At 43.6% G+C, this 12,252-nt stretch overlaps 1 protein-coding gene across 1 annotated transcript in view; it reads right to left on the bottom strand.

Moving 5' to 3' along the window:
* Positions 1-12,252, bottom strand: part of tnxbb (tenascin XBb) — a 51,285-nt gene that overhangs the window by 22,725 nt on the left and 16,308 nt on the right. Inside the window, exon 6 of the mRNA XM_085148743.1 lies at positions 8,055-8,170. Coding sequence (XP_085004869.1) covers positions 8,055-8,170 — 116 coding nt within the window. The remainder of the gene's footprint in view (positions 1-8,054; positions 8,171-12,252) is intronic.

Genomic DNA, 12,252 nt, shown 5'->3' with positions numbered 1-12,252 from the left:
ATGAAGCAAGGAGAAAATCCAGACTGAGTGATGTCTGTCTCACGCTCTGTCAGAGACGATGGTTCAGTCTGACTGTGGTGGCTACGCCGCCTGACGGTGTGCAAGCAGAAACGACACCACGGATGAGTCCTTGGATCCGGAGCAGATCTGGATTAAGCTGCCAAGTTTTCGTGAGAACTTTGACAACTTAAATAACATCACATGTTCTTGGAAGGAGCCGCCGCCCGCAGTGTGCAGAGAAAGCGTTTCCTCGTTCAGGCACGCAGCGACCGACTAACTGCTGTCACGAAACAGACTTCATCAACCTAAAGATCGAGTGTGCGGTTAACGCCAGCAGTGACAGTTTCATTCATGCACAGGTGAATCCATTAACACCAGTCTGTTCCTTTTGATTTCCCAGTTTGGAGGATTTGTTTTTATTAAAGCTGAACTTTTTGTTGTTGTTTTCGAGCGCTCATCTCCCAGCTGAACATCAGCTTTCCCACAGATGGACTCACATGATTCTCAGCTACTCTGTTATGATGCAGAACGACTGTGAGCTGCTCAGCCCCGAGGGCGGAAAGCAAACCCAGACCAGAACCTTCCCAACACCAGTTTCCAGGTCCTCCTTCGGCCCACCTGCTCTGCTTCAGCGAGGATCAAAGGTTGGCTCTTAGATACGCTGGACGTCATGTTGGCCGAGGCACCTGAACTCTCACTGTCTCAGCTTTGAGGGGAAAACTAAACAACAGATGCCAAACGAAACTTTCAAATCTGGTCAAATTCAGTGACTGAATGATCGGCGAGGCAGGATTCAGACGTGGCCCTCGCGCCGCTCTTTGACCTGCACTTGCACCCGTATGACCGTTTAGTCACTTCTCTGTTTAGAGACGAGCTTGGGAACCACGCTTCCTTGCAAACATCACTCCAGACTTCATGCATCATCAAATCCTCCCACTCAGCAGCGTGCTTTCAGCTTTCATTTCTTCCTACTGCAGAAACGGTTCCAGAGAAAACAGCGCTGAGACGTCCACATCGCTGCTGCTGTTTCTGTGCGTTTAACTGGAAACAATAATGAAACCAGCAGCCATCAGACTGACACTGATCTCTGTTTCCTGATGTTCTCGCTGCTGCTTGTTGTGACACGCCGTTATTTACGTGACGTTTATCTCGCGTTTATCCGTCTGGTGTCGTCTCTCTCTCTCTCTTCCGATCTCCCTCGCTCTCTGTGTCACAGCTGTAGGTCCACGGTGATGTCATCTCTCTGGCGGTTGCCATGTTTTTGACAGTGTTTACGTGTTTCCGCAGCAACAAGCATCCCACATCTGCATCTTTTTCTCTGGACCTTCATGAGTTCACTTCATCCACTCTGCCCACTCGGCTTGTCTACTTTTCGCTGCTTCTCTGACTTTAACGCTCCAAAGCTGACGGCCGTGACAGGAACAGGAAACCTCCAGAGTCGGAAAGCCGGAGCCAGATTCTCACAGTGCGACTGCCGCAGCGAGCCATCCAAACCTTTTCTTTGCCTTTCCAAAAACGACACATCTGATCATTTTCTGATCGGATTCCCAAACCAGCAAATGACTTAATGGGCCCGACCGTCACAAAACAGATTCTTGTAATTATTACTGGGAGTTTTACATGTGGCTTTCAAGCAGTCAGATATCAGGAAACAGCCCTCTACGACTCCTGACATCAAGAAAACCAGCTAACCTTGACCTCTGACCCTTTGATGGTTTCTTTGTTGGTGAACATGTGTGTCACAGAGACTGTAAATAAAAGATGGAAGTCTGTTTTTCAAAGCTGGAACTAAAGTAAATCAGCCTCCACCTCGCTGCTGTCACGTTGTTGTTTTGGAGCTATGTTTGGATGACAGGCTGAAGTGCTAAGTTAGCAGCTAATGCTAGCTAGCTCGATGATCCCTGTGAGGCAGCACATAAGCACATTAACCTAACCCCCCCATCAAACTAGTGAAAGTGGTACTCTCCTGCTGTGCACAACATTTATTTCTTCATACTCAGGAAGCAGAAGAAAGCCTTAAACTGAGTCAAAGTGCTAACATGACCAAGCTTGTTAGCAGGCTTGTTAGCAGGCTTGTTAGCACAGAGGGAGCTAGCAGGCTTTATGAACATTATGCTAGCACAATGAGCCGCACAGTAAGCTCTATTATTTTTCAGGGGACTTCTTTAAAATGCTTTACCTTCTTTAACAGGACAGATAGAGTTAGGAGGTGCGGTGACTCGAATTAGCTCAAATGAAGCGTAGCAGGCAAAGAAGCATCCTTCATTTATTGATTTAAAACAGGTGATTTTTAGGATTCTGGCCATTTTTTCAATCAGTTTCATTTCTTCTGAACGATGAATAAATGAAACCTGTAAATATTTGACAGAGAGAAGCTGCCTGGTGCCATCTTACTGAGTACAGCTGTGACTCTGAGCCTAACATTTCACCAACACCATAAAATGATGCAAACTTTGGAGACCTGACGAGTGAAACGAGTGACATGTAACTGCACATATCAGCACCGATCTCTCATCCTTTCTACTCCACTCCTGTTTTCTCTTCCTTCCTCGTCTGTTTGTCTCTCTTTGTTTTCCGTCTGTGTTTGGACTCCTTCAGGATAACGTCTCCCCTCTGTGGGTTCGTAAAGACGAACACATGTCGATCTGAAGTTCAGCTCCAGTTTTGTTCCCTCTTCAGCCAAGTCTCCATCATTTCCTCCGCCTATTAACCTTCTTCCATCCATCCATCCATCCTTCCTTCCTTTTGTCTCTCTGGTGCTGTTAGTCGTTCCAAACAAAGTCATTACTAAGTCTTAATCCCTCGATGATGTCAGAGCGGGAAGAAAAATTACAGTATGAGGCGATCACTGTAACTGTGTGTGTGAGAAAACATGTCTGAGAGGAGGCCAGTGTGTGTGTGTGTGTGTGTGTGTGTGTGTGTGTGTGTGTGTGCGTGTTTAATGTAAAGCAGCGACTTCTTTCATCTCAGTGACAGTTTTGATTTTAAGTGATGTAGAAAGAACGAGTTTAAGCGTGTTGTGGTTTTGCCGAGGCCCCCCCCCCCTCTCCTGCCGCTCCTAAACTCACAAATACCAACGCAATTAGTAATTTTCCCTTCTGTAAGGCCCTCTGCAGCCGATTGATCGCACATGTTTGTGCACAGACTGATGAACATGTGAAGCCCAGGTTACAAAGCATCTCAATACTTCTGTGATTAAAAGGACAATTTAGTGTTTTTACACCAGGAGACTGATCAGACCCATCATGCATCACGCAGCTAATGACCATACATGGAGGGCCTGGCTGCAGGGCATCAGACACCACCACCCACCCACTGAGATAGATGGAGGGAAGCTGTTTTCTATCATGTTTGCCACACAGAGTTTGAACTCCTGGTTTCCTGCAAACAGTTTCCATATAATCCCAGAAAAACTGGTAATTTCATCAAAATTATATGATGTTCTCCCGTTTCAGTGTTTGGTGCCAGATGGTGAAATGGAAACAGAAACGTTTACACTTATTAGATAATGATGTATGAGCCAGAATAAGTCACTATATTTGACATATGTGACTGAATTGTTACCTGTTACTTTCAGGTAATAATTCAGTTAAAAGCACATGACTGAAGCGACTCCGTTCATAAAAGGTTTCCAGGAAATTTGCATAGAAATAAACACGTTAAAAAAAGACCACATGTCCAACATGGACACGGCCTAAAAGGCTGCTGAATGATTGTCCTCTGCAGTCCTGTGCAAAACTAACTGCACCATAACTCAACACTGCATCAGTCAGCAGCAGGAAATGAAGTGGTGACTTCCTGTGTGACTTCTTTGGTCTCTGACGTCGTCGCTGAGGAACTTCGGCCACTCCACTCATTCATGCACAGCATCAGGTTGACGTCTGCACTCTGACAGCAGCTCGATTCTTTCCTTTTTCAGCTCTTCTGTCAGAGATCTGCTGCTGTGCTTGGATCATTGTCCTGTTGATGACCCTGTCGAGCTTTAGCTGTGGGACGGACGGCCTCAACAGTGAACAGAGGTCCGCCCAAATGATTGTCCTTCCTCCACCGTGCTGAGCCCTGGTATGAGGTGCTGCTCTGCATTGTGGACATCATCTCCACTTTGGTCTCGTCTGTCCAAAGGACAAAAAATCCAATCATGAAGAGCTAAGCTGTGCTGCCAAATAAGCCACACCCACTTGGTGCTTTTCTCACTGTCCCACAGCAGGTCTGTGTGCATGACGTCCTCTCAGAAACAATCACATCCTTATTTCTGGCTCCAAATACACATTCATGGTTAAACTGTTCCTAAACTGCACTTTTACATATTTGCACGTCCTGTCCTGCAAACATCACTTTGAACAGGCTAACGCAGACATTTGCTTCAAACTGAAACACCTTGAACTCATTTGCACAAACTTGCACGCTTGGCTGTTACAAGCAAGCAAACGATGAACAGCTTCATCAGACAAAGCAACGCTAGTGCGCCCCCTACAGGCGGTTACATCAGACGAGCGGGCCGAGGACGTTGTTGCTATGTTGCAGTTTATTTTTTGATATGATTGTGTTTGTGTTGCTAACACCGTCGCTAACGACACTCACTGTCAGCGCTTTAAGGTTACTGTGAGGGAAGCAAATAAAAATGCTCAAATGTGGTTTGAGGAGAATCAGCAGGAAATGCAGCACATGATTAAAGCAGGAGATGAGGTGTTAGTGTCTTCCACATGGGCTCCGACTGCCAAGCGCATCCGGCTGCGATGGAACGAGTTTGGCTTTAAACGAAAAGCCAAAATGAGCTGAACGGAGGGAAAGCAGACGAAATGAAAAAGGAAATCCATCAGCCGGCCGTCCTCCTGCAGCTGCTGCAAACATCAGCCCGACATTAACTGATACATAATTACTATTATTCTTTGTCACAGGAGAGACAGATTCAGTGTTTCTATATTTAGTGAATGGTTTTTAAACTCTTTGTCAACAGAATGAAGCTTGGTGAAAATCCCTGCCCTGCCTGGAGGGTCGTGGTGGGCTGAGCAGCCACTCTGGGGCGAGTTCAGGTTTCTCCTCCATCTTTCTTTTCTACTGTCAAACTGTCCTGTCATATTAAAGCCATCATACCTCTGCAATGCCCGAGGTTTAAAGAGAAAGTGCAGATGTGTTATTGCTTTGATCTGAAAACACACATCTCTGTGCCGTGTCCCAGCTCAGACTAACTCAGTGACGCATTCACAACTGATTTTTGCTGTTTTAGGGAGAAAACCTCCAAAAGTGCTACGAGCAAGAACTTGGTGACGGTGGGAACTCCAACAGACCCAGGATCAGGCAGCTTTTATTAAAGCCATCAAAGGCACCTCTAAGAAATATTACCATCTTATGAAGTTCAAACATGTAAAATTAGTTGCTTAGCAACAGAGATGGGCAGTAACGCGTTACTGTAATCCGATTACTTTTTCCAAGTAACGAGTAAAGTAAGGGATTACTATTGCAAAAACAGTAATTAGATTACTGTTACTTTCCCGTAGGAACGCTGCGTTACTGCGTTACTAAAACAGTGATTTTTTTTGCGAGAATGTCTCATGACAGTGACGTAAGCGAGTGCGACGTTCGTGACAACAGCTGTGTGCAGATCAACAATGGATCATATATCGAGTGCAGAGAGAGTATGAGCGTGCAGCGTTTAAAGCGTGGAAGTACTGACCTTACTTTGAGTTTGATTCCATAAAAAGTGACAAAAACATTAGTGTCCGTTGTGCGTGGGAAGAAAACTTCTTTTTACAGCGAAAAAAACCCCTAAACTTCCAAACAAGCACCGAGTAGCTACGATGTAATGGGAAACTCACAGAGAAACTCGCGGATTCTTCCACTGACCGCTGCACACCTGCACCAAGGTAACCCTCCGCCTACCCCACTCCTGCTTTACAGGTGAAAATAAAGCAACAGGACCGCTAGTCTTTGACTTTATTTATTTTCTGCTGTGTTTTACTTGCATCTATTTGAAAGACTGAGTGTAAACACAAAAATATTTTATTTTATGTGCTGGAATGTGCAGAAAATAGGTTTAAATATTAAACTAATTTCTTCCAGTCAGAGAATGTTGCAGATAATTAAATTTTTGCTTGATGCATAAAGTTAAAAGATTAAAACTAATAAAACAAGTTTTAAAAAGAGACTTTTCCATCTGATTACATTTTGTATGATGATTATGCAGAAAAAGTAGAATTGGGCTGAAAGATCTATCACTTTATCACCTATTCAGGTTGTAAATCGTGTTTTTAAAAAGTAACTAAGTACCTAAGTAATTAATTACTTCTGAAAACAAGTAATCAGTAAAGTAACGGGATTACTTTTTGGGGGAAGTAATCAGTAATTAGTTACTGATTACTTTTTTCAAGTAACTTGACCAACACTGCTAATGATTTTTTTAAATAATAAAACTTTGCTTCATGGTGTCACGTATTAATAACACTGAATACAGTCATGTTGTAGAGCAGGCTGTGCAGTTTATGCATGAAGGTGGATGCTGGGTTTTTAAAGACAGTGAGTGGTTACTTTACAGGTGGATGTGGGACCACCAGGGTCCAAACCCGGCAGGATCCTGACACTCCAACAAATTTATGTCCCCATCACTTTCCAAATCAAACCCACTCTAGTAACCACGGTTACTGATGTTTATTAAATATTTGCAAATTAGCTGGAAAAAGACATAAACAGCAGCTCCATCTACACCTGCTGGCACATTCAGCTCCCCTGTCACGAGGGGTCACTGCAGCGGGTAGCTTTCCTCCACATCCACCTACTGACATGACCCCGAAGCAGAGCTCTGTCTCCACCTGGAGAGTGAACCAGCGAGCGAGCGGATGTGTAAACCTCCACCTCCTAAACCTTTGAGTGATAGCTAAAATGACCCCCGAAGAAAAAAATATTGTAGGTTACATTTCTTTGTTTAATTGACTTTGAAATGTCAAAATTGTGACTTTCGCCGCCATCTGGAGACGCTTAGTTTCACTTCCAGTCACGGAAACATGAAAGTGGCGCTTTGGTCTCAAAGCTGCGCTCAGCGGACGGAGTCACTGAAGTTTAACGCCATAAAATCTGCAGTAATTTAGTGTTTATGGAGCCCAGAGATCTCCTCTGGCACTGCAGCCCAACCTCACAGGTCATTCTTACAGGTGTTTGTCATGGAAGTGACAGACGGTTCGTGTCCTTCAAAATAAAAGACCAACACACCTCCATCACTTACACTTTGGATATCCTCTAAGGTTTGCAGACGAACTGTGATTGCTGTTATTACTGCGTCACATAAAGCAGCATTTTTATGGTGTGTGTCAAATGTTTGAAGTTCAGCAGTTTTGTGCTTCAGGCTGTGAACGACGACACACCACAGTTTGATATTTCTACCTGCAGACCTCTTTGGAAACTTCACTGAGGATCTTGTAAAGAAAGCGTCTTTGGACAGCGTGTCCTCCACACTGCTCCACCCTCTCTACATGACCTGTGAAGGTCCTGGAGAAGGGGACAGCGTGTCCTCCACACTGCTCCACCCTCTCTACATGACCTGTGAAGGTCCTGGAGAAGGGGACAGTGAGGCGCTCCACTGTGGATCTGTTATGTGAATTATGGAAACATGTGCGTGAGCCGAACAGATTTTTACAGTGTGAGAGAAAAACAGCAGCTGGCTTCACATTTTATTCATTTTATTAAAAATGTCCTTAGTCAGTTTTAAATGGGGCGTTTCTGCTTTTCCATATTGGAAACAATTGTTCTGAGTCATAGCACAGCATGTACATTACTGTATGTGTCGTATATGCAGTTACAGTGGTGGATGCTTCTGTCTAACATGGGCAGAGTTTCAGATCGACACAATCTCCACATGTCAAACGTCTCACAGGAGAAATCGTGCCCCTCTCTGGGAACAACAGACGTTTCTTTAAGAATGAAACTTTTTTTGCTGCTTTCAGTTAAACTGATAATTTCAGTTCAGGTGATCTGATGCTGGAGTCTGTGCATGTTTGCCAAAGAACCACTGAGGAGGTAGAGAAGTGAAACTCAAAGACTTTAAAGCTTAACCTGCCGCGTACCTGGCTGCTGAAGGTGATGTAGTAGGTCTCATACTGGACAGGAGGCGGAGTCCAAACCAAAGCGACTGACGTGTCTGTGATGTCCTGAGTGCTCAGCCGGGAAACACCAGACATGACTGAAAGAGAGAAACACAGACTTAGCTGCACAATGAGACTCAGGCATGCTAACACCACCGTGTGCGTTTGTCTCCATGTGTTTGTGTGGAAAAAACTCAGCAGCCGCGCTATGCTGACCTCATGTTATAGGACAGAGGCGAAGCAGCTAGCAGCACAACAACAAACACAACCTCTTCACCTGGTGATGACCTGGCTTCATCCACCAACACCATACAACACCTACAGCAGCTCCACCCTCTCCACCTTTACATGACCACCACTGAAAGTGGAGCACAGCAGACTGCCAATCGACAGAACATGCTATCAACTGTTTAAAACAAGTGCGCGTTTACTGAGCAAATATGCAATTAAGTTTGATTTATACAGCAACAAATCACAACAGCAGTCACCTCAAGGTGCTTCATAGATACAGAGAAACACCCAACAATCATATGACCCCCTATGAGCAGCACTTTGGCGACAGTGGGAAGGAAAAACTCCCTTTTAACAGGAAGAAACCTCCAGAAGAACCAGGCTCAGGGAGGGGCGGGGCCATCTGCTGTGATTGGTTGGGGTGAGAGAAGGAATATATTTGGGGCAGTATAATCCAGGAGTGACGTTTCAAGCTCTTCCACTCATCAGGTCACAACAAACATAATAATAATAATAATAATAATAATAATAATAATAATAATAATAATAATAATGGCTGTATTCAGTAACTTGCAGATGGATCACGCACAGATGAACATCATCGGCGCCACAGTTTAGTCACCTCATCACAAACGCTCCTGTCCATGCACCGTGTGGTCGACGCTGGTGAATAACCCTGCAGGTCTTCCTCCTCCTCGTTTTCTCTCTCCTGTGATTGATGCAGTGGAACAAGTGTTTGTCCTGCAGCAGGAGGTTTTTCTCATCCATCTTACCCAAACCAAAGTGATGCATTTATCAGAGTTTGGCATCAGCCTTAATGAAACTTAAACCATCAGCTCCCTGGCACCACCACAACAGGACAAACTATTCTATCTGCTGTGCAGGTTGAAAACGATACTGCTCCAGTGGTGAGGGGTGGTTTTCTCATTAAGGCTCATATCCAGGTCCGTGATTTCCGAGCCACAGCATGAGCTCAGACGAGGACGAAGAGGCAGACTTCAGTCTTTGAGGGGAAAGTTGAAGAGCAGCAGGAGCTGGCCGAGACTGATCGAGAGCTAGGAGAATCTAGCACACATTCACTATAAGTTCACTGAGGCGATAATACATCAGAAAAGCTCTTTATTTGCTTATGCACTCTAATGTAACTTACATTAATATTCCTGTGTGCTTAATGTAACCCACAGCAGTGCTGTGTAACACTGTAACACTGGAAAACACCAGGTTACCTTTAAAGGTGCATTTTTACTGTACTGTTACAGTACTGTATGGAAGTAATCATCTCATGTTTGTAACCTCTGCACCACAGCTGGAAATACAGCAGCTGAATTTTCATTTGCTTCAGTTGTTTGTTCTTCAGAAAAATGTTTAATGAAACTTTAATGAAAAGAAAGTAAAAATACAAAGAAGCTTATCTCATCCAACCGTCTGCTGCCCATCAGTGTTCTTTAGTCAGCTCATGAGAACAGCCCGACGGACTCGCCAATGACCCCGCCTCTCCTGTCACTGCTGCGTCTGGATCAACTTTATTTCCTCCCAGAGGGAACGTCGTGACTTTATTTCAAAAATCCTCTCGGATGGTTTAAATCCCTCACACCGCAGCACGGCACAAACACAGGCGCAGTAAACAAACCAACACCTCGGGCTCACGGAGGCCGCCTCCATCAGCCTCCATCAGCCTCCAACAGTCAAACTGAAAAACTGCTCGTGGAAGCAGCTACTCAAGTTCAGCGTGCATGTTACACATGTAAAGAAGCATTATTTGGCTGAGCGCTTTCACAATAAAAGCTTCCCCATTCTGCAACATTATTCCATCAAACAGTTTCTTTTGCACATAAACGTCATCAGACTGATAAACGTTTCTTTGTTTGATCCCATCTGCTTTGTGTCTGCGTCTATCAGACTGTGTCCTTTGTGCTTTTATCGCTGCTTTACTCTCACTGCTCTGTTTTGCGTGATGGTTCCTTTAAGCTTTATCGATTTCATCTGCCACGACGTTTTGAAGTTTGTTGGGTTTGTGTGTCAACAGCTGATTAATGTTATAGCCAACAGCCATCGTGTGGAAGGCACGTCAACACAAACATACATTTAAAGACACAAAAACTCAAATAAACATTTATCAGAACAAAATGTGCACGTTTGAGTGTTTTCAATCAAACACTTCTAGAATCTAGACGTGCCTTTTTAGGTTTGTCTCTAATCTGTAGTTATTTTTATTTAATTTAATAACTGTGCAGTTCTCTGTTTATAGTAACCATCGTCCTAAATATGTAAGAAAAATGTTTCTGTCCTGTGTCCTGTTTGTTGTGTCTTTCTGGCTGCTGTAACAACCAAATTTCCCCTTGTGGGACAATTAAAGGATTATTCTATTCTATTCTATTCTATGCTATGCTATGCTATTCTATGTTCAGGCAGACATTTCAGTTGTTTTCTCTGAGAGCACTTTGTCTCACACTGGGACAGTAATGGCATCAACATGATGAAGCTGTGATGGTCTTTTCAGCACTTGGCATGTCCCACTGCTATGACTCCTTAACAACAGTGGAGAATAATGAACATGTGATATTTGGAGGAAGCAGCAAGTCGGTGTCAAGAAGCTGCACTGCAAAGCAGCTCAGCTGGAAACGAACGCAGCACTTTGTTTTTACAGCTGGTAATATTTCAGTACAGCGATTAGAGCACGCTGTAGGTATCACAGGTACTGTGCACAAAAAATCCTAAAAAAACAGTAATATTCTGGGGCGCCAAAATAATACCATAAAATAACAGAAAAGAACTTCCTCATGAAAATACGGTTATTTTCAGTAATGACAATAAAGTTTGTTGCCCTAATTTTACATGGGATTTTGCCTTTTTCAAGTGCTTTTAAACATTAAATTAGGAACATTTTAATGTGATTAAACAATGAAATTACCTATAAACAAGGTCAATGAATGCAGCAATATGAATAATATCGTGGGCGATCGTGGCTCAAGAGTTGGGAGGTCGTCTTGTAATCGGAAGGTTGCCAGTTCGAGCCCGGCTTGGACAGTCTCGGTCGTTGTGTCCTTGGGAAAGACACTTCACCCGTTGCCTACTGGTGGTGGTCAGAGGGCCCGGTGGCGCCAGTGTCCGGCAGCCTCGCCTCTGTCAGTGCGCCCCAGGGTGGCTGTGGCTACAATGTAGCTGCCATCACCAGTGTGTGAATGTGAGAGTGAATGGGTGGATGACTCGTTGTGTAAAGCGCTTTGGGGTCCTGGTTTAAATAATAATGGATTGCATTCATATAGCGTTTTTTGAGACCCTCAAAGCGCTTTATAATTCCCCTCTGCCCATCACCAGTAGGTGAAGCGTCTCGCCCAAGGACACAACGACCGAGAGTGTCCGAGCCGGGGCTCGAACTGGCAACCTTCTGATTACAAGGCGAACTCCCAACTCTTGAGCCACATTCGCTCTAAATATCAATAATAAAAATTATTGATGTAAAAAAAAGTTTATAAGAATCATTTGATATATTTTTCTATAGCATCACATTTGAATTTAACAGTTCAATCCTTCAAATAACGGACAAATATTTGTGAAATCATGATACATCTGTGAATTATTTTAACAATCTAAATATGCTCATGTATAGACAGATAAATTTAAAAAACAAGAAAATTATGTTTTATTACATTTTACGTTAATTTACATTTGAAATGTAAAATCACAGTCTATTGATGTAAATTTAATGATATTCTAGAAGAACAGAACAAAACTGTAAAATACTGTTATATTACAATTTTTTTTACAGTGTGCTGCAGTGGTTTGTATCATATCTATCTAATAGACTCCAATTTGTGCATGTAAATGGAGAGTCCTCTTCACACACTGAGGTTAATTATGGAGTTCCACAGGGTTCAGTGCTAGGACCAATTCTGTTTACATTATACATGCTTCCCGTAGGCAGCATCATTAGAAGACATAGCATACA

Source organism: Neolamprologus multifasciatus, chromosome 22 (genome assembly GCF_963576455.1).
Source record: "Neolamprologus multifasciatus chromosome 22, fNeoMul1.2, whole genome shotgun sequence".
In the NCBI taxonomy this organism is placed as follows: Eukaryota; Metazoa; Chordata; class Actinopteri; order Cichliformes; family Cichlidae; genus Neolamprologus; species Neolamprologus multifasciatus.
This window is presented reverse-complemented; position numbering and strand designations above follow the sequence as displayed.